General features: G+C 36.3%; 5 protein-coding genes and 1 pseudogene across 8 annotated transcripts; 3 read left to right on the forward strand and 3 right to left on the reverse strand.

The window, feature by feature from the left end:
* The first annotated feature begins 1,698 nt into the window (after window positions 1-1,698).
* On the forward strand, window positions 1,699-4,509 carry LOC147928018 (uncharacterized). The gene is made up of 9 exons (XM_087485979.1): window positions 1,699-1,719; window positions 2,135-2,399; window positions 2,492-2,671; window positions 2,772-2,914; window positions 3,066-3,540; window positions 3,625-3,773; window positions 3,860-3,932; window positions 4,015-4,079; window positions 4,172-4,509. Exons 1-9 carry the CDS (start codon window positions 1,699-1,701, stop codon window positions 4,196-4,198), a joined length of 1,398 nt encoding a protein of 465 aa, XP_087342105.1. The 3' UTR covers window positions 4,199-4,509.
* Window positions 4,510-4,695: 186 nt separating this feature from the next.
* Window positions 4,696-9,133, forward strand: LOC104740974 (tRNA nucleotidyltransferase cca2). The gene is made up of 15 exons (XM_087483776.1): window positions 4,696-5,128; window positions 5,267-5,397; window positions 5,503-5,620; window positions 5,799-5,851; window positions 5,951-6,000; window positions 6,074-6,172; window positions 6,299-6,408; window positions 6,509-6,636; window positions 6,742-6,808; window positions 6,920-7,003; window positions 7,100-7,162; window positions 7,427-7,604; window positions 7,780-7,941; window positions 8,270-8,364; window positions 8,835-9,133. Exons 1-15 carry the CDS (start codon window positions 4,787-4,789, stop codon window positions 8,937-8,939), a joined length of 1,785 nt encoding a protein of 594 aa, XP_087339902.1. The 5' UTR covers window positions 4,696-4,786; the 3' UTR covers window positions 8,940-9,133.
* LOC104740973 (receptor homology region, transmembrane domain- and RING domain-containing protein 3-like) lies at window positions 9,120-10,999 on the reverse strand (annotated as a pseudogene). Its single transcript, XR_015579720.1, has 4 exons — window positions 10,800-10,999; window positions 10,360-10,587; window positions 9,867-10,263; window positions 9,120-9,785 (listed from the first exon to the last, which is right to left on the reverse strand). The product of XR_015579720.1 is annotated as a receptor homology region, transmembrane domain- and RING domain-containing protein 3-like (transcript).
* A 2,017-nt stretch (window positions 11,000-13,016) lies between these two features.
* Window positions 13,017-13,882, forward strand: LOC104740975 (gibberellin-regulated protein 9). Of its 2 annotated transcripts, none has more exons than XM_010461726.2 (4): window positions 13,017-13,173; window positions 13,264-13,320; window positions 13,400-13,463; window positions 13,556-13,882. In XM_010461726.2, the coding sequence occupies exons 1-4, from the start codon at window positions 13,114-13,116 to the stop codon at window positions 13,735-13,737; spliced, it is 363 nt and encodes a 120-aa protein (XP_010460028.1). In that variant the 5' UTR covers window positions 13,017-13,113; the 3' UTR covers window positions 13,738-13,882. The 2 variants fall into 2 exon arrangements, with proteins under 2 accessions (XP_010460028.1, XP_010460030.1); XM_010461728.2 differs by having other exon boundaries at window positions 13,026-13,173; window positions 13,406-13,463.
* A 34-nt stretch (window positions 13,883-13,916) lies between these two features.
* On the reverse strand, window positions 13,917-16,084 carry LOC104740976 (tetratricopeptide repeat domain-containing protein PYG7, chloroplastic). 2 transcript variants are annotated; one of them, XM_010461729.3, is made up of 5 exons: window positions 15,757-16,084; window positions 15,436-15,472; window positions 14,876-15,174; window positions 14,447-14,593; window positions 13,917-14,364 (listed from the first exon to the last, which is right to left on the reverse strand). In XM_010461729.3, exons 1-5 carry the CDS (start codon window positions 15,877-15,879, stop codon window positions 14,080-14,082), a joined length of 891 nt encoding a protein of 296 aa, XP_010460031.2. In that variant the 5' UTR covers window positions 15,880-16,084; the 3' UTR covers window positions 13,917-14,079. The 2 variants fall into 2 exon arrangements, with proteins under 2 accessions (XP_010460031.2, XP_010460032.2); XM_010461730.3 differs by having other exon boundaries at window positions 15,436-15,476.
* An 892-nt stretch (window positions 16,085-16,976) lies between these two features.
* LOC147928019 (sucrose transport protein SUC2) lies at window positions 16,977-19,455 on the reverse strand. Its single transcript, XM_087483777.1, has 4 exons — window positions 18,015-19,455; window positions 17,798-17,861; window positions 17,461-17,504; window positions 16,977-17,361 (listed from the first exon to the last, which is right to left on the reverse strand). Exons 1-4 carry the CDS (start codon window positions 19,269-19,271, stop codon window positions 17,188-17,190), a joined length of 1,539 nt encoding a protein of 512 aa, XP_087339903.1. The 5' UTR covers window positions 19,272-19,455; the 3' UTR covers window positions 16,977-17,187.
* Window positions 19,456-25,206: the final 5,751 nt, after the last annotated feature.

The following is a 25,206-nucleotide window of genomic DNA, read 5'->3' on the forward strand; positions in this document are numbered from 1 at the left end:
CTAAAGGTGCAGACAAACCCCAATATTTAGAACAAAACCCGCACACCAGTTACCAGCACCGTCTCTAATGACCCCACCAGCAGCTGCGTTACCCGGATTCCCTCGAGATGCACCATCAATATTTAGTTTCAGCCACCCATCCGCCGGTAATTTCCAGCAGACAAGTCTATCAACCCGTGTAACCGTCCCTGTAGGCCCTCTCTGCCTTTCATGCGCCAATAGAACCTCCCTCGCAGCCTCCTTGACAAACTGGACCCTATCTCGACACTTCCTATTCTCGCCAAATACATTCGTGCATCTCCACTTCCACCCCCACCAAGCTGTCACAACAAAAAGAGTAGGCCACGCAATACCTCCCACTACCTTTCTACTCCCCAAGTTCGCAAATAACCATTCCAGAATTGACTGGGAAAAAAATGCAGCCCTCGATCTCGGAGACACCAACCTCGGCCATACCCCCTTCATCGCAGGACAGTCCCGTAAGATGTGTATAATAGACTTCTCCCCCCCCCCTTTACAAACGGAACATATACTTGTGTCATTCAAATGTCTTCAAAATCTCTCCAAATTAGTCATAAGAATCTGGTGTCCGGTCAGCCATAAGAACATCCTGACCCGTTCCGATGCCACCACAGACCAAATATGACCAAAGAAAACTTCCCCACGAGTACCAGGTACAGGATTACACGTTAACAAAGCATATGCAGACTTTACAGAGAACTTCCCATCAGCACTTCCACTCCAGGATAAACGATCCGATACTCCCGTGATCAAATCCACTACAACAGCCGAAAGATGAAGCCTTATATAATTAGGAACAAACGGAAGGATGCGGGCAAGATCCCAACCACCATCATCTGCGGAGAATAAACTTTGATGGCGTTGAATTCGCGTTTTCCAAATTTAGGCAAGACATTAATATTTCATTAGTTGGTCTAGTTTTTCTCTTTTTTTTTCTCTTACTGTTTGTTGATCAAGATGATGATACTAAATTTGCATGAATACAAAAAAACTTTGGCTACTATATCAATCCACGTATCAGTTGTCTAGTGTATAATTAAAATGCGTTCCAAAGAAAACTGTGTATGTTATATATCAAATCAGGCGATAATTGCGTAAACGGATATAGTTGACAATACTTTTGCATTGCAAGTTGAGATATTTTATTAATGTGGATTTGGCAAAAAAGAAAAACATGTAATGGTCATATGTTTGTTTCACGAAATTCTCACTTCTAGTATGTTTATGGTGGCTTATGGTGGTCAAACCTTACAACTGATAGCTTATGGTGGCCAAACTTCATCTGTGAATCTTGACATGAGAATGATTTGCCAGAAAACTAACTTTCAATCTCCTTCTTTGGCTAAAGAAAATAATTTTATGCCATGTAATATAATTTTAATTTTTTTTTTGAGATTTTGGTTTTTTAGATTCTTTTCAATTTTTTTGGTTTTTTTTGAAAAAATATTTTTGTTAAACTGTAAAATCAAAAACAAATTATCAATCTATGAAGAAAAAATTAGACCTAACTAAGTTCAATATAAGACCATTTTACATTTTTTAACAGCCCAAACCCATTTTTAACAAGCCTCAATCTAACAGCCGTCGGCTAGGAGTTTTACTGGAAAAGAGAAAATAGACTTCTGAGCGGTGGAGGATCGAAGATGACTACACCAAACTATCAGTGGAGGATCGAAGATGACTACACCAAACTATCAGGTACTTTCATTTTTTTCTTCTCTCTTAAACTATGTTTTTTTTTTTCTCTTCATTTAAATGATGTTTTGGAAGTTTATGATTAAAACGTTCCAAATTTGAAAATTGGTGATTCTTTTGACATTTTTTCTAATATTTATTAATGTTGATTTGGCAAAAAAAGAAAATAGTGTTGTTATAAAACACAAGAAGAATGGTGTTGTTCTAAAACAAGAAAAAGAAAATGGTGTTGTTCTAAAACAAAACTATATCGATCACAAGTTTCTAAAACTTGTGTTAATATTTGATAACGTTTAGATTTCTAAAACTTGTGTTTTTTTTTATCTGCTTGAAAACCTCTTATCACAAGTTTCCCTTTCTCCCTTCTGATTTTGTTTGTTGTTTTTTCCCACCGCGTGTGCATTTTGTTTTCAATCAGACGTGGGACTGGTTGCCTTCACCAAGTGATTACTCTGTGCCAAACCAGAAGGCTGTAACATTGGTCTTTTGGGACATCAATAAGTGTCCGGTTCCCCCTTTCTGTGGTGCGCGTCTGGTTGGTCCGTGCATTAAACGGTTTTTGGTGAAGAAAGGCTACTTGGGTCCTCACATCATCATTGCCTTTGGCTTATTAGCAGAGGTCCCTATTGACTTCTTGAGGGGGGTCTACTCCAGTGGAATCCTTCTTACTAACGTCCCCTACGGTATCTTCTCTCATCCTTGTGCCCTCCTACACTAATGGTTATTTGCCTTGATGAATCGAGAGAGTCTTAAAAGTCTTTACTCTATGAAACAGGTTCCTCAGACACTGAGCGTCTCATTATGGAGTTTAGCGATAGGCATCCACCTCCAGCTAATATAATGGTCATATCCGTTACAGAAATCTTCCCGTCTATTATCAAGTACCTAGAGTTGTCTGATTACAACCTTCTTCAGCCGTTTCCATGTGATTCTCTTGAAATCTTTCGTCCCGCAGGTGTGTGTCTGTCCTTCTCACATACATTGTTGTTGAGATGATCAACAACTGTGTTTTTGTGTTCTATCACTGAGCTAGCTACACTTTTTTTTTTCCATAGATTCAGCGGGACTTGAGGAGGATGAGTGCCGTGAAACTGGTGAATCTGCCTACTGGTTTTGCTCAGTATGCTACCCTGGTCTTGCTTACAAAGGCTTTGATAATTTTATCACACATCTCTATAGTGGACATCATCAACAGAAGGTAATCAATAATCCTAACCAAACTGGGCGAGCTTATTGTGTAATTACCCCTTTCTCACTTCTTGTTTGTTTCACTAAATTCTGACAATGTCTTTTTTTCCCCATGTTGTACGTCTTTTTTCCACTGGATGTGCATTTTGGGTTTCAAGCAGTTGTTGGACGTGTTGCCTAGGAATGTTGGGCATCCACCAGGTGAGTGTCATGAGAGAAACCAGGAGGCTGTAACGGCTGTCTTTTTGGACATCAATAGGTGTCCGGTTCCCCTTGGATTTGATATTTCTCTGGTTGGTCCGAGTATTAAACGGTTTTTGGAGAATAAAGGCTACTCTGGTCCTCTAACCATCACTGCCGTTGGCGTACTAGCAGACGTTCCTCTCGATATCCTGAAAGGAGTCTATTCCGGTGGAATCTCTCTGGATAACAACACCTACGGATGCTCAGAAACTGAAACAGTTTCCTCAAGCATTGAGAACAGTGTGCTTGATTATACAGATGGGAATCCACCTTCAGCTAATATAATGGTCATATGCGATCAGGAAACCTTCACCTCTATTTCTGAGGACCAACAAGTGACGGGGGAATACAACCTTCTGCCATATTATTCTTTTCAAAGCTTTCTTCCGGAAGGTGTGTGTTTGTCCTATCTCACAGTGTTGTTGAAATAACCAGCAATCTGTTGTTGAACTGTCTAGCTTTTTTTTTTGTTTTTAGAAGTTTCAGGGGCTCTTGAGGGGGTTAAGTGCACTGAAACGGGTGATGAATCTGCCTGCTGTGTTTGCTCCGTATGCTGCCCTGGTCTTGTTGAGAAAGACTTTGAAAAATTCTCCACGCATCTCTCTAGTAGGGAACATAAATGGAAGGTAATCAATAATCCTACTAGCCATAGATATTGTCATCCACCCGTAGTTTCCCTTCCTCAGATTTTGACCCCTTGTTTTTCAAGCAGATGTCGAAGTGTAATAAGGCTCGGTCTTCTAGTCCGGAGTATGCTTCCTACCATGGTGGCGAATCATCTAAAGGCAAGCTTTAATATCTGATAACGTTGTGATTTCAAATCTCTAGAAATCTGGGATTTTCATAATGAAAACTAAAACATTGTAGGTAAAGTGCAAGAGACGGGGGACGGGAACAAGAAGAAGATGAAGTATAAGAACAAGAATCCAAAGGCAAGTTTTTTTAATATCTGATAACGTTGGGATTTATATATAATCTCTAGAAATCTGGGGTTTTCTTAACGAAAACTAAAAAAACATTGTAGGGAAAGTGCAAGAGACGCAGGACGTGAATAAGAACAAAAACAAGAGGAAGAAGAGTAAGAAGAAGAAGGCCCTTGTTGTTGTTCTTGGCCGGGAAGCTCCGGAAATTAAACACTACGCCAATTTTAAGTACCCATGGGAATAAAAGCTCAAGTGTCCTTAAAACTTTGAAACTCTATATTATATATGCTCTCACCTTCTAATTATGTTACTTCTATTGTTACCTTAACTAACCCTAATCGTTCCGATCTAATGCATGCGTGTAAGTAAATTTATTTAAAATTCCGTAGATTTCACGGAAAGTCTTCAATGGTTGAATAAAATAGTTTTATTATCTTAAGGATATATCCCACTTTTTTGCCTATACATATTTGCAGTTTTGCACTATATAAAAAAGACGTATACATTTTCATTTTTTATTTCAGTATCCAGAGACTGTATACATTATGTAAGATTGGGCCATTATTGGGCCTAACAATCGTTCTGTTTTAAACGGACTCGACCTGGCCTTTTAGACTCCGCCGGTTTCAGAACGCTGCCGTGAATCGCCGCCGCATCAGAAAGAAAAAAGAAAAAAAAGGAAATTACAAAAAAAATCCGACGATATTAAAAAAAACATGAGACTGTCTCTTCCCATCAACACTCTCATAAATCTCCCAAAACCTCTCTTTCTAATTTCCCCTTCTTCTCGTTACCTCAACCCTAATCGTTCCCTGACCTTAGCGTTTCGTGCTACATCGCTTTCTCCTGCTCCCGTGGTTTCGCGTTGTTACTGGTTCTCGACGGAGGCGATGATGACGAACGTTGGAGAGCAATCGATTCCTTCTTCAGTAGAATTGAAGGAGAATATTGAGCTCACTGAGAAAGAGCGGAAAATTTTCGACCGGCTTCTTAGTACTCTCCGTTATTGTAACCTCAATACGCAGCTCCGCGTCGCCGGTGGTTGGGTCCGTGATAAGGTACTCTTCGTCACCTGGTTTGATTCGATTAATTGGCTGCGTTTTATGTTTTCTCAGCGATTTGAAGTTTCTGGAATGTAAATTGTAATATGAGGATTTGCCATTACATACTAAACATGATTTTATCTTTGTTATCAGCTTATAGGGAAAGAGAGTGATGATATTGACATAGCTATTGATAATATGTCGGGAAGTGAGTTTCTTGATAAGTTCAAGGAGTATTTATCTTCTAGAGACGAAGAAGTGCAAGGCGACACTGTTATTGAAAGGTTTTCAAAATCTATCTTATAGGCTTGTGACTCCCTGCTGATTTCTGAAGTCTAATACGCTATAGTTTGTTGATGTTAAATGGGTTATTTTGTTGGTGTTTTCAGGAACCCTGACCAATCCAAACACTTGGAGACAGCGAAGATGCGTATTTATGACCAATGGATTGATTTTGTGAACTTGAGAAGTGAGGAATACACAGAGAATAGTCGTATTCCTACAATGGTACTGCTCCTTATTATTCATTGTTTATGTAGTTTGATTGCATTTATCTGCTGTGAATGCATAACACAACCTATCCTGAATATCAAAACCATAATAGTTGTTTTGTGTTACAATGGAAAGGAGTTAAGGGCTTGTGCTGCGTTATCTTACAAGTTTTTATTTCTCTGCTTTATTACAGAAATTTGGCACCGCAAAAGAGGATGCTTACCGTAGAGATTTAACTATAAATAGGTACACTTATCTTCCCCTTATACCAGAAGTAGTGTAACTATGTTCTCTGTCTGCTTGAATGTAAATTGGGACATTTCTATGATTTCTTAAATTTGACAGTTTATTCTACAACCTCAACTCTGGCTCAGTAGAAGACCTTACAGAAAGAGGTTAGTGCATCCTTGTGTTGCCATCATTCATTCCCTTTGATGTTCAAAATTTATAGTTTACAAGGGATTACAGGCATCGATGACCTCAAGTCTGGAAACATTGTTACACCCTTGCCTGCAAAAGCTACGTTTCTGGATGATCCTTTGCGAGTTCTCCGGGCTATTCGCTTTGGTAATTGTGTTAATTTTTTTCTTGTTTTTTTTCATTATATGTCATTACATTGCCTATCCCAGATCCTCCATTTTGAGCCTTGTAGTTGTCGTTTTGTCAGTCCTTCCTAATATACTGCCATAACAGGTGCAAGATTTGGTTTTACTCTGGATGAAGAATTAAAAGAAGCTGCTTCATGTGAGGAAGTAAGGGTAGCTCTTGGAGAAAAAATTAGCAGAGAGCGGATCGGGAATGAAGTATGTATTTTCAATTACTGCTTGCTGGATATATAGCTAATTTCTTTGGCGACCTCCATTTTTAGGGTTTATCGTTACACAACTTGATTCTTTGGTGCAGATTGATTTGATGATATCTGGGAATGGGCCAGTTTCAGCTGTTACCTATCTCTCTGAGCTGAAACTATTTAGGGTCGTGTTTGCCCTTCCCTCTTCAGCTGATCCGTCACCATCAGAGAATTGTGGCAGGTTCTATCTCATTTATACTCTTAACACTCGCTAACTTTGCTAAGCTGGTCCTGTGACACTGCTATTCATATTTTAAAAAACTCACTCACATGTCTGCTATTTTAGCCTCTCCCAAGCCTACTTGGAAGCTATGTGGAGACTGCTTCAAACACCTGGGCTAGGAAACTTCAGTGTGAGTCATTATTGTGGCACGTTTGCTTCTTGTTTAACTGCTTAAGATTGAGTTCCCTTATCTTTTTTTATTCAATTAGATTTTGATTGGTGTCTTATCATTTTGTTTTAGGGTGAACAAAGGCGGCTTGCTCTGTATGCTGCTATGTTTCTCCCCTTTAGGAAAACCGTTTACAAAGACAACAAGGGCAAATCGGTACGCACTCCCTTATTTATTTTGTCATCTTTTCTTAGGTTACATTAAATCTGAGTTTTGTTGTCTAACTGACCAAACCTTGAGCCTTTTTTTCAGATTCCTGTTGTCAACCACATCTTTAAATTCTCCATGAAGCGCAAGTCCAGTGACGCTGAAACCGTGAGTTCTGAATATTAATGTTCAATATCTTGGGCCTTAATTGCAGTAACTAACTAACTATAGGGCGTAACTTGTGTTGTTTTCTCTGGCAATAACGTAAAAACCAATTAACATTGTACAATCAGAGCTTTCATCTGTGACACTAGATTATGGGTGTGATGTTCAATAGCAGTTCATTTCGTTTGACCATACCTTTTTATGTTTGACTGCTAGACAACTTAATAGATTCAGTTTAATCATGATAATGAATTCCATATTCTCTAGGTTATGAATATACACCAAACCGCGGAGAGATTTCGACCGTTGGTTTGTCCCCTTGAAGCGAAGAACGACGTAGGACTGGAGAAGCTTGATTGGGCCACTGTTATTCTTGAGCATTGGAAGTCCATCTCCCACAATGATACAGAGGTTCCAGCAACTTCGAAAATAAGAGTACTCACAGGTTCTCTTCTAGAGCCTTAGTAGTATTGCTCTCATTGATAATTTTGTAAAGACTAGTATAATGAACATATTATATCTGACCATATTATATCTGCACTTGTGGTGTATAATGAACATATATACCTGACCATATGTACTGTATATAACTAAAATGTTCTGTTTTATAACTATTTCAGGGTTTTTACTTAGGGATATTAAAGACTTCTGGCGTGTTACTCTCTTAACTTCTTTGTTGTTGTCTGCTACGGTTGACGATCAAGAAATCGGGCACCTGGACTTCCAACTGGAAAAGATGCGAGAAACTTATCTAACAGTTGAGGCAACCATCCATGAACTGGGTAAGCTTTGGAATGTTTGATAAATGGTAGCATATAAGTTAGATATTCCTAAGAGGAGGTAGAAGAAGTTAGGTTCTGACCGGGTGGTTATCAAGGCTCCCCACGCTTTTGTGATTACCAGACTCACACTAGTAGAACTAAGAACATGAGAAGTTGATTTTATAATTCCTGTTTTTGGGTAATCTTTCTGACTTTGAAAAGCGATGCACAACTAGGGTTGAAGAGAAAATCATCTTTAGGAAGCTTCATTATTATATTATTAGAACTGCATCTGTCAATGTGCCAACCATTCCATATACGTAACAGTTTTTCTTTCTTAACATAACAGGTCTTGATAACATCTGGGATGTAAAGCCTCTGGTGAATGGCAGTGAGATCATGCAAATTGCAGAGCTGAAGGGAGGATCTCTCATCCGTGAATGGGTAAGGCTCCCTCTCTTTTCATTGATTCCCTTATCCTCAAAGTTCAAACTCTCAGAATTCAGAACTTTTTCCCGTCCTAGATCTCTGTCATGGAACCTTAAAAGATAAACGCTTTTCCATATATGTTTGATTAAATGTTGGAGTTGTGCTCAGTAGAAATTGAACTTGCAGATCTAGTCTCTTGCATGCCTCTGTTTCTGTGTCTTAGATCACTATAATATCTGAGGTTAGTCTTTAGCTGTGACTAATTCTGCAAAACCATGGAAATTACCTTCCTGAAATATCCATTATATCCTGCTTAATGTGGCTTTGTGAAACTGTAGTCGTAATGCTAGGCAAACTCAGGCCGTAAGGCTTAAACTAGCATTAAACTAGATCCGAAAGATATGATATCAAAGTAACCTCTAATTGGTGCATTGATCGTGTCTTGCTTATCTCGTTTACCTAATGTCAATTGCTCTATTTTACAGCAACAGAAACTGCTCACATGGCAGCTGGCTAACCCCAACGGCACCTCAGAGGAATGCAAGGATTGGATGAGAGAAATCAAAGCAAAACGACAGAGGACAGAGTAACTTTAGTCCCCCCTAACATCGTAGATTAGTCAAAACTCAGATGTCTCAAGATTTTGGCAAATTCCTAATCAATCATGGGCTCATTTATATCCATAGGACCATAGCAGTTCAGCTGTGTGTTTCTGACTGAACAAGACAGATTCGAGCCAAAACAAAAAAATAAAATAAAAAATGAAAGAATAAATTAAAACAAACATGAATAGAGATGTATACATATCAAATCATCTGATGGTGTTGTTGACATAAAAAAGCAGAAGAATCCTACATGAACCAAAGCAGACTGGACCGCACCTTGAGAGACAGATTCTTCTATGGTGTCTGTTGAAAGCTCGGTCTAACAGTCTGGAAGCGAGTGTGTAGCGGCAAAAGGAGAGAATGTATGATTTGTCAAACTAGCTAATCCAGGAGATGCATTGCTTGGGTATGGACGGTAAGGTGACCTGTCGATAGCGTTGAGAGGTGACATGGTCGGATAACCAAGTGAATGGAAAGACTTCATACACATGTATGATCTCTGTGATGATGACTGCAATGATGAGGCTTGTCGCCTGAAATTCTCAGAGGTACGGCTGACATTTATTGGGGAAGACTGGCTGTGGTGAGAGGACAACCTGACATATTGTTGAATGTTGGACGAGCTCACATGCGCTGGAGAGAAAGAAACTGAGGATACCAAAGGAGGAGGTTCTATACAAACTACAGATGATGTTGCAATTGAAGAGCTGAGAAACGGTGTTCTCTCTGTAGCTGGTGGCTCATATACGCTCCTTTTCGCATCCCGTTTACACACTGGACAAAACGTTCTCCATGATATAAGCCACGAATCTACGCAAGCGGCATGAAACTCTGAAAGGACAACAAAAGAATCATAGAATCAGAAGTTTTGTTGTTAAACTGAGATAGGGTTAAATCTCATATATACTCAACTGTGTCCGCAAGATAAGACCCTGAGCTTGTCCCCAACATTGTAGTCTTCAAGGCAGATAGCGCAAGAGGAACCAGTAGTGGTGTCTTCTTTCGCACAAGTACTGAATGTAACACTTGCCATTGCTTTCACCTTTCTACTGCTCATCCCATTAAACTGAGATATAGAGTTGCTATGTGTTGTGCAATATCTATAGACGAAGACACAAGCAACCATAACACCAAACATAGCCAGCGACAAGATCAATGCTATCGTAGCGTACAACGACCACACCGAGTCCTCTGAATCAGGGACCAACCTGACTTCCGTTTCCGCCAAACCAGCGTACTTCTTGAGAGTTTCTCCGGCTTCTTTCATCACAAAAACCGCTTGAATATATACCGTCCGAGTATCCCGCCACTAAGAAAAGAAAAGAATCCCAAAATCAAGATTTATAGCATCAATTCAAGATTACAGAGACTTGTATAGCATAGCGATGGAGAGGCATTAGTTTACTTGGTAGTAAGAAGTTGCGGTCCACATTGTCATATACAATGGCAGCCTTAAACCCGCTTCTCTGCGCGTTTCTGACTTTGTACTCAAAAGTGCAGCCTCCTCTTATGATCAACACAAAAGCAGAAGTACCATTAGGACTCTTCTCCGGTTTATTCCTCAAGTTTCGGCAAGCGTTGAAAGGCTCAGCCACGTAAACCACTCCGGTTTCCTCCGTATTCACTAATGGAGCTGAACCATGAAACTTTCATCAGAATCATCAGCAGTTGAACTAGTATAAATATTACCCTACTCAATGAAAATTGAAAAACATATACAAACAAATCCAAAATCGCTCTGTTTTCAATAATCAAACCCTTGTGTCTGAAGCAAAGTAATGGTGAAACGGACAAGAACTCGTAACTGCAAGAAAATATAAACGAAGGATCCAGAGAGGAACTCACAGAAGCTAGCTTCCATGTCGACAAAAGAGCGAGTGATGTTGGGATCCATCAAAATGACTTGGCCGGCTTCTACACATGAAACAATGAAAAGGTGTAATGTTAGGAGTAGCAGAGCAACAAGATTCATCGTCTCTATGTTCACAAATTCAAACAATAAATAACAACTTCGATTTTGAGGGGTTGATAGGATTAAATATATACTTTGGTGATTAAATACAATCATAATCTTATGTTCGTCAATCAATATTCAAAATTTCAGTGAAATCATAGGTTATCCAATGATTTTTAGATAAAAACTCAAATTTGGCAATGCATTAATGATTTTGATACACATGTTGATTGTGAGAAAAAGATTTTTATAGTAAAGATATGTGAAAAAGACAAGTTTGATGAAGTATATATTATGTGTTGACAATCAAAAAAGGTATACTTCTTTTCTACATGTGATTAATTTTATAAAAAAATTAAGGTATTTTATAGTAAAATCTATACAGATTTGTGGATGGTCTAAAATATATAATTTAAACCACCTTCATTTACATCAAAAATATAAATAAAGACTATAATATTTTATATATATCAGTAACATCCATTATTTTCAACTTGGATTCTCAGATTTTATATTCACGATTATAAGAATCCGAGTTTAGAATAATGGTTGATACTGATATATAAAAAATGGGGTAGAAAAAAACACATTAAAATTTTCAAAACTTATTAGAATTGAAAAAATTATGGTTAAAGATTACTGCAATAAGTATATATTGGGGAAAACATTTTACTAGCTATTATCATCCATTGCATTTTAAATCTTTGTTTTAGAGGTCATAGTTCTTGATACCAAAATGTGCTAATATCCACAAAATTTGCTTGAAGTGTCAAATGCAGATTTATATGATCTAGGTTTAAGAGAAACAAGCGAGAGAGATAAACAAAACTACCTCGTAATTTATCTGCATTGTCAATAAATGTGTCAATTTGGACTCCCAAACACATCCATTTCCGTATCAAGGCCGCACCCGGCCGCGGCAAGTCCGCGTGTAATTTGTTGTTTAAATTTTTTTTTAATAAATTTGTGAGACTTTTGTCTCCCTCGTTCTAAAAAAAAAAATAATAAAATTTATCAAATCTAGATGGGCTTCAAGAATGACACTTATTGGATCTGACCCATTTTGAGGAAAATAATACATATTTGTCATTGGTTACAACAACTTTATAAGCCCTTTTTAATCAACAACCATCATTAATTTGTTGTCTCCTCTCGTGTCGTTTTCCTTTCTCCCTCACAATTAATGTCTCCATAGCAATTTGCAGTAGTTTGACTTGTCTTTAGTTTTATTTTCTGCATGAAACTTTAGCTTTTCTCCTTGTGTTTTTCTAGTAGATATGAAAACTATTTTTTTCCCCCGTAGAGACAGACAAGACAAGCCTAACCTAGCAAATTGTTAGGATGAAAACAAAAACGAGATTTACGTTTTCGTTTCTGTTTTCATACTATAAAATCTAAAATCTTTATCTTTAAAACACCAACACAAACCCAAAGAAATCATCTAAGTAGTTTATTCGATACTGTTATCCGTTTGACGTTTCATGTGCGTTACGCCACACACATGTTGAGTGACGTTTGCATAAGTATAAAACAGAAAAATAAAAATAACTTTGCGATTTGTATGTAAATGCCACACACGTACGGCGTCTGCGTTTCCTTCAGCTATCTCTCTATGTCTGATGAACTAAGAGACAGCTGTAAACACTCTATGACAAACAAATCATTAAGACATTAACTTTCTTCATACAGATTACAGATTGAAGCACCTTTGTCTCCTCCACACCCACACGTGTGTCATCAAATCAGTGAAGTCACACAAATTAATTACGTATTGATCAAAATACATTATAATTAATTACATCCATCTCATATCTGTAAATGTAAAACTTATCTCATTTTTACGTAACAAATTGATTTATAATTCACTGAACTAGGTTTGAATTTTCTTCCCCTTCCATGCATACTAATTAGTCCTCCAAAAAAAGGGCACCAATCAAAAACTGTTTGCATCAAACTCCCAACACTTTACAGCAAAACACAATCTATAATCTGTGATTTATCCAAACAAAAACCTGTGAATTATGTTTTGTCCAGCGATGAAAGTCCATGCATGTGATCTCTATCCAACATGGAACAAAAAACAAAAACAAAAACAAAAAGAGAGGAAACAAATATCTGAAATGTATCTATATAAAGAATCATTCACAGCTCCTCCTATATTCAAACACTACTTCAAAAATTCTTATAAAACACCCACCAAGAAAGATGAAGAAGATGAACGTGATGGCTTTTGTGATGATCATCTCTTATCTTCTGCTTTCTCAGGTAAATTGTTACAAACCATTTTCAAGATTAGCTTTTCTCTGTTTCGAACGAACCAAACAAAACAATGAAAAATCTCTTTGGTCTTCACAGGCACTTGCAGAGTTATCTTCATCCAGCAACGCTGCTGAAACATCCTCTGCTTCTCAGGTAATAAACCATATCAAACAGACTTTTCAGAGAGTTTAAACTTAGTAAATTTTGGCCTCTTTTTGTTGCTAATTAATAGTTTCAGACGAACGACGAGAACCAGACGGCAGCGTTTAAGAGAACACACCATCGTCCACGCTTCAGTTAGTCTGCTCTTTTAACACTTCCATCCTCTGTTTTCAGTTTTCTTAAAATGATCCACAAGTTTTGATCATTTGATGATCCAATTTTATAGATTGTGGGTATGCATGCGCAAGGAGATGCAGTGAGACATCGAGGAAGAATGTGTGCTACAGAGCTTGTGGAAGTTGCTGTGCCAAGTGTCAGTGTGTGCCCCCGGGAACTTCCGGCAACACAGCAGCATGTCCTTGCTACGCCAATCTACGTACTCATGGCAATAAACTCAAGTGTCCTTAAGACTTCAAAACTCTATATTATATGCTCTCATCTTCTAATTATGTTACTTCTATTGTTATTGCATGTGTGAAGTGAGCTTTATTTCCGTTATGTTTACATTGTATCGATTCTGAATAATAAAATGAGTGATTTTATTGGTTAGCAAGTTTTAGATGCCATATTAAATATACTCGATCAAATAATTTAGGCATTCTATTTCCATTAACACAAAACGAAACAACAAAGTTTCATTATCATATTAACATAAAATCTCCCTTACAATTACATATTACCAAACCAAAAAAAGACAAGAGGGAGAGAGACCAACAGCTCTTTGTTTGAGTTTGCTTCTTGCTTTAGCCGTCACCGTTTCTTAGACTTAACAGCCACAACGCCTTTATAGAGCTTCACACGATCTTTTAACCCATCTCGCCGAGGCCGAGCCACCTTGTTGTTGGGATCAAACAACAAAACCTCTTCAAACGCTTTCAACGCCAAAGGCAACTCTTTTTTCTTCTCATAAGCATCCCCAAGGTTGTTCCAAGCCGTTACATAACCTGGCTGCAGCTTCACTGCCATTTCAAACTGAGCGATTCCTTTGTCGAGTTTATCCTCTCGGACATAACTCACTCCAAGAGCGTTATAGACCTGTCTCGAGAATTGTATGTATAGTGTCAATTGACTTTCTTACTTGCTTGATATGATATGTGTGTTTTAAGAACTACATTACCTGGGAAAGATCTTGATCATCACCATCCCATTTCTGGATGGCTTGCTGCAAAAACTTGTTGGCTGCAGGGTAAAATTTCCTTCTCAGCATCACTGCACCGAGCTCGAAGAGCTCTGTTGCACTTGCATCACCACTCCTAACTTGCTCCTTCAGATTGTTAGAAACATAGCATCCAGATTTGATCAAATTAACAAAAATAGTTGAGCAAGCATGGCTACTTGAATCATTGTAATGTTCATTCTATCCAGATTTATCAGGTTTCCATATCGTGGATAGCATTAAAAAGGCTAGAGACAGACAGTAATATTATTTCTTCAATTGTATCCCTCTCTGGAATCTTTCATCTCAGTTACTTATTCTACTGTTTACTACCACAAAGGTTACTACTTGGATCATTTTGTCTGGTAAATAGTTGTGAATGCAAAATACCTGCAATTCTTTAGCAGAGAGGTCAAGTTCTCTACGCACAAGTACTTGACGAATCACATAGAAAGTACCAACTCCAAGCAACCCCAGTAGTAACAGCAAATAAGAAAGCTGAATACTAAGTTCAAATAACTCCCCAACTTCATAAATGGGTTCAGGCTTTATAATTTCTGCTGCTGCTGCCAACTGCGGGTGAGCAGAAATCATCAACATGCTCTGCCCCAGCAGAAAGCTGGATCCTTTGATTGGTAGCTTCTTCAAGGAAGCTTTGTTCAAAGCTGGTAAGCCTCTAGCAGAAATTTCTGCAGAAGAGATCCACATATGGTGAGAATACAAATACATCTGAATGACTGAATCCATCAAATCTGGTTGAATCACAACTAGAATATAATAGTATACATATCAAAAACCAAAATTTGGAAAATAGTTTCAGATGCCAATGGATTTAAGAGATAAAAAGTCCTCAACTTTTGCAAAAAATACCACTATGTATTGCTACAGAGTAAATGTAGAGAAAAGTATGGAACTTTAAGCAGGGATAGAAGAAGAGAGAAGTGAAGTACCATGAAAAGATCGAATGGCCAAAGTCCTTCCATGTATCTGCCTTCATCCACAAGTTCAAAAACATGGAGGAAGATTAGCAAGTTCTCATCATCTCACCACAACAGAGAGAACTATGTGAAGCTACTAACTAAAGGGTAAAATTTTTGAATCCATTCTTGTTCAATTAAACACATAGTACTGTTTCACATACCAATGGAGTTTTAAAGAGTCTTAAAAAACAATTACAAATCAAGATTCCTCAAATGGGGAAAATACAGCAGGAGAAGCCCTAGAATCTATGGCTGATGACGATGGGGAAGAGAGCAACGTGGAGTGTTTACCTGAAGAGAAATCTTCTTGGGTGACACAGAAGAAGGGAGAATCTGAGAATGGTGAAGATAGAGACGGTGGATTGGAGGAGACGAAGAAGATAGTGTATGGAGAAGCATGTTCGATTCGAACATAAGGGTCACTGAACCTTTTTTTTGTCTTTCGATGAGATGATTAATCTCAAAAGCCTGGGAATCAAAATCGTGCTGTGAGAGGAAAGACTAAAGAGTGTTGTGTTTGCTCAAGAAGATGATAGAAGAAGATAAGGCCCACGTTTGCTCTTCCAATTTCCGGTTTAGTCCATACCGGTTTAATTCTACATTATTTCATCATTTGGTTATCTTATTGATAAGGCAGTACTACTTATAAATCAAGATACAATTCATGAGATATTTTCTAAAGAATTGTAACATTTTGTGCTGCTTAATTTGTTACACTCATCAAAAAGACATTTTGCCACTTTAGTTCATCCTAGACACAAACTTAAGCTTTATAAGTCTTGAAGCTTTTGTATTCGCTTATGACGATAAAACTAAGCTACTCTCACTTTGGTCTATTTTTTGTTTGTCCAATCTCTTACATTTTATGGTTTGTTTTTAAAAGTATATGTCTAAAGGAAAAAATCATGTGTTTATAAAATTTTCATACTACTCAGGACTTATGAGGAACCTTAACAAATAATTTCGAAGCTCCTCCAAACTTCATTAGACACGTTTTTTGATATTACATCTAAAAACTTATAAGAGTGTACCTCTTAGAAAAATTCCCAAACTTATCCTACTTTGGAGAAGAAGGCGTATCAGACTTTTGAGTTTTGACCAATAAGCTTACCAAACTATGTACATGTACATTTTGATCAAGTTATCTCATAATCCTAGCGAGTTTAACCATTGGGAATAATGGGAAAATCAGATTAACAAATGTGAAAACGAATACATTATCTATAGACAAATATATGAGCTAAAAACAAAATGGAGAATGCTCTTATTTCATCGTTTTTATATAGATCTAGCTAACATATGTACAATAAAACGTAAAGGTATTATTTGTAAGTCTTTCTTAAGAACAAACAATTTTGTGAAATAAGTAATCAAATCAATTACGTATGAAATTGTTTTTTAGATCGTTGTTTTTCTTTGTTAAAAAAAATGTTTGAGATGTTACATTTTCTTTTTGCAGATTATATGAGGTAATACTGAAACATTGAAGTGTAATATTGAAGCCTTGAAGGTAACCCAAAAAAAAAAACGTAAAATATACTCCAAACTTAAACTTCAGTTACAAAAAAAAAAAAAAAAAAAGGAACATAGTGGGTTTAGGTAAAATACAAACCAACCCAGTGAGTTTCAAGTTCCTTTTCTTCTTTTTTTCTTCTTTATGTAGGATTTGCACAATACTACTGTTTTATGAGAGAAAGAGAGCCAATGAAGCACTGCTAAAATTCAATGAAATCCCATAGTAGCTTTGAACGCAGGAGCATCCGGTGGTGGTGAAGGCAACACCGTTAACGCCAATATGCCACTCACCGCTGCCGCAATCGCTCCTAACACAAACGCCGGAATGTTTCCACCACCGAATAGTTCATCGAATGGTCCACCTCCCACAGATACCACCATCTAACATTTTAACCAACCAAAAAACTTATATTAATTAGTCATTAACGTTTTTTTCTTTTATAAATGAATATAAGTAAAACTGTTTTTGAACGGTCTAACCTGAGGGACGACAATGGCCAGATTCAGAACACCTAGGGAAAGTCCTGTGGAAGGAAAAGATACAAATCTTTAGTTTAAAATTTTAATTCAAGATTTACAATTTTTCGTAGGTAGGTAAAAAGAATTGTATTTTGTATATAGGGTATATATTCCATATGGTCAGTGAGACGCTCAACATTGGTTTACTTATATCATCTCAATAAGTTATAAACACGAATCTGCACGTATTAAATGCTTTTTAGCTTTTTTAAGGTCCCAACACTTTAAGAAGATTGTCGACTAGGATTATCCAAAACAAAAAGGGTAATTTTAGATTTAATAAAAGAAGAAAATTTACCTTGGCCGGCACCGGAATTTGTTGAAAATATGGAAGCTAGTGCAAACGGAATACTGAACGTAATCTGCAATTAATAAAAAAATAATTATAAAATTGAGGTCAGATTACGTTAATATAGTTACTTTCCGAGACTATAACGACAAATCAGATATAGTAATAAAGAATAATAATAAAACTACTAACCGTAGAAAAAAAACAGAGAGAGAGAGACACTTACGGCTTGGGGAATGCCGAGGACGGCGAAGAGAGTTAAAGCACCAGCTGTGACGTTACCAGGTGGTTTTTCATGAGCGCCGCCGTGATCTCGTCGGTAATTCTCGGCCTGTTTCGTAACAAGAACCGTCATGGCTAAGCAAATGGCGAGGATGAAGTTAACAATTCCCCAAAGCCTTTTGGCACCTCCCAGTTTCCGACCAATCCATTCAACACCAAGAGACATAAAACCAAGAACAATAGCGTTAAGCATAAGCCCCAAAGCACCAGTTCTGACTCCGTCGTTGTAAAGCTTCTTAGATGCTGCGGATGCGGTTGCGTCTGAGTTTCCTCCGTACACCTCACGGCCCATCCAATCAGTGTCGAAGAGGAGGAAAGGGAACCAAGCGATCCAGTTTAGTGCTGTAACTATAAGAAGCATCCACATCGGTCTTTTTAGTTCCTTGAAAGCTCCGAAGATTTCTCCGAAAAAAGGAACGTTCGAGGCTTTCCCATCGGCTGTTGGCTCGGGCGTCCATGGCTTCTCCTTCACGTAACAGAGAGATACGAAAGTGACCAAGAGGAGAAGCGTTATGGATAGGAAAAAACACGTTTTGAGGTTCGCGCAGTAGAGATCGCATGACTCGGTCATGGTGAAAGGCACGACTTTGTAGAGGTTCCTGTAAGACCCCGCCGCGTAACCCAAAACGTTTCCAACCGCCATGAAAAACGAGAAAAACGCGTTTGCGGTTCGCGTTTTCTTTGCGTTTCCTGCTGACAGATCAGCCAAGAAAGCTCTGCAGGGTCCTTGCAAGGTGTTGTTAGCCACGTCAAGAATCCAAAACCCGAGAGCGAAAATCGCGATAGCTCGAGTTCTCGGCGGTTTGTTAAGCTGATCACCCATGCTGTGACCTATATCGGCGGCGTAACCGATAAGGAAAACAGCAACGGTGACTAAACCGGCTCCGGCGACGATGAAAGGACGACGACGGCCGAATCTGGACGTGCAACGGTCACTGTGGTAACCAACGACAGGCTGAACAAGCATACCGGAGATTGGTCCACAGAGCCAAATCAGAGAAGCCCATTTATGTGGGATTCCGAGTAGCTGCACGTAAGGAGTCAACAGAGATAACTGTAAAGCCCAACCGAACTGTACACCGGCAGCTATCGAAGCCACCGATATGATCTTCCGAAGGCGCTCCGGCTGATCTAACTCACCCATCTGCGTTTCCAACGCTCCCACACCGTTTGCAGCTTTCTCCATCGGATGGCTGACCATATTTTTTTGACAAATCAAGAAAAGAAACAAGAGATTTCTTTGAGAGGGGGGGGGGGTTGTTGCGGTGGTTGTAGTGGTGGAGGAAGAGGAAGGGTGGAGAGGTATTTATAGGAAGAGAATGATATAGGATTATCCAAAGAAGACACAGTGATGATAGTTCAAAGAGAGAAGAACCTTGAGGCGTAGAGAAGAGAAAACAGAGCTGTTGTCTTTGGTGTAGGGTACCTTAACGACACGTGTCTCGCTTACATTAATATTTCTGATTTGTATCTTTCGCGTCATTTATTTTAATTTCTGTTTTTGGAACTTAAAAATATTTTGGATTTTACCTTCTTCACCTTTTTACTATATACTGATACGGACGTTCGATTCTCTCTGACACTTAATTTTATTTCCACTTTGTAATATCATAGTAATGTAAATTAAATGGGAATATTAAAAAAGAAAAGGTATGAAGCGAGATAATTTGGATAGAGAAAAGTCAGAAATAATATGGTAAGGGCATATACTATGTTGATAGATATATTCTGATTGATTTTTCTTGTGATTTTTAAATTAGGTAAAGAGGAAAAAAAAGAGAATATAACTTTCGAATTTCGATCCGAGCGAGTGGCACTAGAATAATTTTTGTGATAAACTATTATTGTTTTATTTTCAGACGAAAGCTTAATAATTGTAAAGATAATAATATATCAAATAATTAAATTCTTCTTATTACAATTTTTTTTTTAGATGTCTATTTTCAACTCTTCTACTGTTTGTTTATACTGCATGATATACAATTGCTTAATAAAAATGCCAATTACTATCACACTTCTGAGATGTATTTAACACTTCGATATAATAATTACGTAATCGAAAAGAAAAAAAAATTACGTAGTCGGTGTGCTAGTTTGCATGATGCATATGATCCTTATTTTTGAAAAGAATTAATTTATGTGCTCTTCACATATTTTAAAAAATTCCAAAAAAAAATATATGTAGTGTGAAGAGAATAAAGAGGCAGGAGAATAAAAGTACCATTAGGCACACATAAGCAAAGCAGTTACATAAAAGAGGTTTTGGGGAAATAATAAAAGAGGTTGTCCTAAATTATGAAGACAGTTTGACTTATCTTCTCTGATCCACATTTTAAATGAAGATAAGCATAGACATATTTGGGTTTTATTAAGAATGTTAAGATCACAATTGTCGATTTCTTCCGTTATTTCTGAAGTCTCGAACCTACTACTACCTGCAATCTTTGGGGACTTGACCACTGGTAATAAATAAACGATGCAAACCAGTAAAAAATAGTATGCGCTTTTTTGCACGATTTTATATTGATATATGTCTAGACAACACATCCATACGTTACAGAGCTATAAAAAGCCTTTAGACAAACGATTATAAGACAGTATAGGAAACAGAGCGAATGAAGCAGAGTGTAAGTAAAAGAGGTACACTAGACGGAAATTTTTGTTATTTTGGTTAGAAAATGAAAGTTGGAGCTAAATAAAAATGTGTTTTAGTATGGCACAGTGGAAATGGAGATAAATTCAACACTTGTATATATGAAAAGAGTCAAAGACATATATAAAACCTTTTACGAACAACCAGTTAGTTTTTTTCAAGTTAGTCTTGTGATGAAATCATATATAGTTTTGTCCACATACAAAGCTATTTTCAAATACATTGTTATTTTGTTTGTCCGTTTTCAAAGAATAACATATGTTTTCGACAGTTTTAAAAAAAAAAATGGAAGTTCAAAATAAATAAGGTAAATTGCACGCACTAACAGTGACCCAACACATAAAAGGGAGAAAACCAATTTAACGAAATCTGGTAAATGTCTCCCACGAGACAAAGTGGATTCTGTATCATTGCAGTTCATATGCTAATGATTTCATGGTCCATTATAATAATAATAATACAAAGTAACTGTGTGTGTCAAATTATTATGAACTCGTATTTTATTTATAAAAAGAAAAATAGGTTCAAATGAGAAATTTTAGTGGCCATGTACTTTTCTTTTTGTTTGGGGTAAGTGATTGTAGTTTTATTAATTCCAAAACATTAGGGTCGGGGATTGGGACCCCAAAAGAAGGTTGTAGTTAGTTTGCGTTAAAAGATTTGTGCTTTGTTCCATCATTATGCACCCGTAGTTGATAATGACTCGGCAACATGTGTTTTGCCTTAATTTTCAGTTTTCTTTTCCTAGCTTTAGTCTATGAGAAGGGTCAACATATATATATATATATATATATATATATATATATATATATCACGAGACCATACTAAATAATCTTTCTTTGATCATCCAATACCTACCTCCTAAGACGAAGAGGATACTCCGAGCCTCGAGAATGGTGGCTAGGATTTAGGATTGACATGAATCTCATCCAGTATTTTGGGGGATCATAATTAATTTGAAAGTATTGGTTATTCACTTATACACCAAGAGTAAATCATCCGAAAATAGTAACATTATTAGGGTGAGTTATAAATTTCTAATTATCTACAGTTTGGATACTCAAATATTGTTTTAATATAATCGCATGATTAGAATCCGAAAATCATGACATTGTAAAAATTCTAAATTTCCAACTTTTCTAGATATCCGAATATTTTTGGATATATGCAAACATCCATTTGTATGTATTTCATTTGAAATTGAAGATGATTTAGTACAATTTATGAGATTTTCCTGACCAACAGGAGTTACATGTTTCAGTCATCCATATTGAAAGGTAGAAAAAGCTTTTAAAAAGAACTTCTTAAGAATAAATTATACTCCAAAAAGACATCAGGATTATTAACTTGAAAATAAATAGGACCGAAAGACGAAAGTCTAAATATTTTTTTAATATTTTTGAGAAAAAAGTTCTAGATAACTCATTAATTAATGACTCAGAGATTTCAAATGACGTGGTGTTGATCAGTTCTAGGGATCCACAATCTTGTGGCATTGAAGGAATAAAGGACTGAGAAAGTTTTTGTTTTTTTAACCCATCGACCACCTGTAACTATATCCATTAAACGTTGTAACGGCCACTCTTATTAGTACTACTATTTTATTGATGTGGTTTCAACAACATTTTATGTTTTGCAATTTAAGTTTAGGTCAGTATTATATATGTTTACACATGCGTTAGAGTTAGTAAGACCTCACAATATATTCTCACTTCTTTGGCTGACAAAAGTTTCGTCCTTTAGCTATTATGACAAAAACTCCTCTATTTTTTTCAGCTCTTGCATGGTCCGATACTCCCAATGCTATTTATGTTACTAGTATTCTAAATCGTACTAGTAGTATTAATTATAGTGACAACAAGCTGTGGAAAAACACCCCTCTCCATAAAAAAATGCTTTTGAGTTTTGAGATGAATTAAAGTCTTAAGACTTGTGTTGAGTTTAAAATACACTATTTGTGTTACCAAAAAAAAAAATACACTATTTGTTTGTATTGTATATATGATTTTTTTTTTTTTGTAAATAAGGAAAAGTATACACCAAACCGACTATAATCATAGCAAAAGGGGGATCACAGCTATATAAGAAAAGAAAAAAAAGATAGTCAAAAGGGAGACTAAACACAAACTATGATAACTTTAACAAAAAAAGAAAAAAAAAAGATTGGAATGGTCGGTAGAAAACGAATACATATGAAAAATAAAAAAATTAAAACAATGACACGTCGTAGCTAATGGGAAGAGTGAAGTTCACGCGTATTGAACAACGGGAAAAGGTTACGTTTATGACTCAATTTGTCAAAGAAAGAGAAGAGTGTGGTGTTATTGTCGAAGACTTCGTTGACTGTTTGTGTCCTAAGTCCTAACTAAGTAAACGGCTAACGGACAAAGTCTTCTTACACACACACAGGTGATGTAAGTTACGTTTTCAGTTTCGTTTCGGGTCTTCATCTAAAAGTGATAAGCTGAAGCTATCTTAGTCGAGTGGTTGAGTTTTAGAGTTCATTTACATTTTTGGTAGTTGTGACTTGTGAGGCGTTGAGATTCGTTTACATTTTTTCCCGGAAACATATACAAATGTCATATAAGTTTAATTTATAACTCGATATGCATTTTCAAAATTTTAGAAATTTTTTTCCACAACATATTAAAAAAAGAGAGTATATTAGCAACTAATGAGTATAAGGATTTAGATGATATGGTAGTCTACCATATAGAGTAACAAAAACTGCTAAAAACATTTTGTGCAATGATGTTCAGAAAACTTTGTAAAAACGGTTTTAATAGTAAAATTATTTTTAATTTAACTCATATACAAGTTTTTGTTATCTCCAAATAATTTTATTATTATATCGTATATTGCCTATTTAATTTCTCTGTCTCTTACGAACTAGAAAGGTCTTGTTCGTTTTCCAGACGATACGATTAGATCCAGCGACCAAAACAGTTGTTTAACACATAAATATGTGGAGAGTCTGTTGAAAGTTGTACGGAAAGGAGTCGCTCGATGTTAATAACAGCAACATATAAGGCATGTACACACGTCGCTAAAAATAACAGCGCTTTTTCATCTTAATTAATGATGTCATCGACAATCATACTGAGCGACATTTTTTTATTTTTGTTATATTTTTTGTCTGCGCTGGAGTCGTTATCGCTATTGCAACGATATAACATGGCAATAGCGATAACGACTCCAGCGCAGACAAAAAATATAACAAAGATAAAAAAAACAGTCACTCAATATAAAAATGAATAATCGCTGTTATTTTTAGCGACACTTGTACATGCTTTATATGTTACTGTTATTAACGTCGAGTGACTCCTCTCCGCACAACTTTCAACAGACTCTCCGTATATTTATGTGTTAAACAACTGTTTTGGCTGCTGGATCTAATCATAGCGTCTGGAAAACGAACAAAGTCTTTCTAGTTCATTAAAAGTAGGAAAATTAAATCAGCAATATACGATATGATAATAAAAATTATTCGGAGATAACAAAAACTCGTATATGAGTTAAATTAAAAATAATTTTACTATTAAAACCGTTTTAACGAAGTTTTCAAAACATCATACCACAAAATCTTTTTAGCAGTTTTTGTTAGGAGTTGACAATATCTCGAACTTATCCAATAGATAATCCAGTTTATCTATTTGGTTCAAGATTAAAAATCAAAATATTTAGATTGTATGTAACATAAGTAAAATCTTACATCAAAATATCATAAACGGGGTTAATATTATTAGACATGTCCACCCATAACGTATAGACGCAAAATTATAACTATATATGGCTTAGATCTCTAATCATATCATACTTTTTTTTTTGTGTGTGTCAAAGCTAATTCATATCAATCGTTGGATAAAATCACTATATATTCATTCTACCATTGGAAATATATTTGGGGATTAGTATTAAACATTCGAAATATTTATATAAAGAAGTTAGGCGTTTAAATTTGTCAAACTGAAAATAATCAATTATAGGCTACGCACTTTAACCACGGCTTGATACTACAGCGTTGCCATTAATTTTTTTATAAAAAACTAGATGAATACCTGCGCTATGCGCAGACTTATGACTTACTGTTTTTTATAATTTTGCTATCGTTTTTTTAATATGTATAAAGATGATTTTTGTTTTCTTAAATTGTAGAAATTTTGAAAAATATAATTTGATGTTTAATTTTTAATACTTCACATAATTTTTTTTATTTGGTAATCCACAACTTTGTTTTGAGAGATTTAATCAGTTTACAATTCTTGTCTAAAACGTCAAAAAAATATATCAAATAAAAGCTTGATAAGGATGCATATTTTGTAACAAATAGGTTTTTGGTTAACTAAATTTTACATTCATGTTAGCTCCTCAATTTCTTGAATATAACTGTAGAATTTATTTTTTTATAAGAAGTTTATATAATTTTACTTTTGACAACTTCTAAATATTCGAATATTAATACCAACATTCATAAATTTATTCA

Source organism: Camelina sativa, chromosome 14 (assembly GCF_030686135.1).
Source record: "Camelina sativa cultivar CO46 ecotype springtype chromosome 14, ASM3068613v1".
Taxonomy (NCBI): domain Eukaryota; kingdom Viridiplantae; phylum Streptophyta; class Magnoliopsida; order Brassicales; family Brassicaceae; genus Camelina; species Camelina sativa.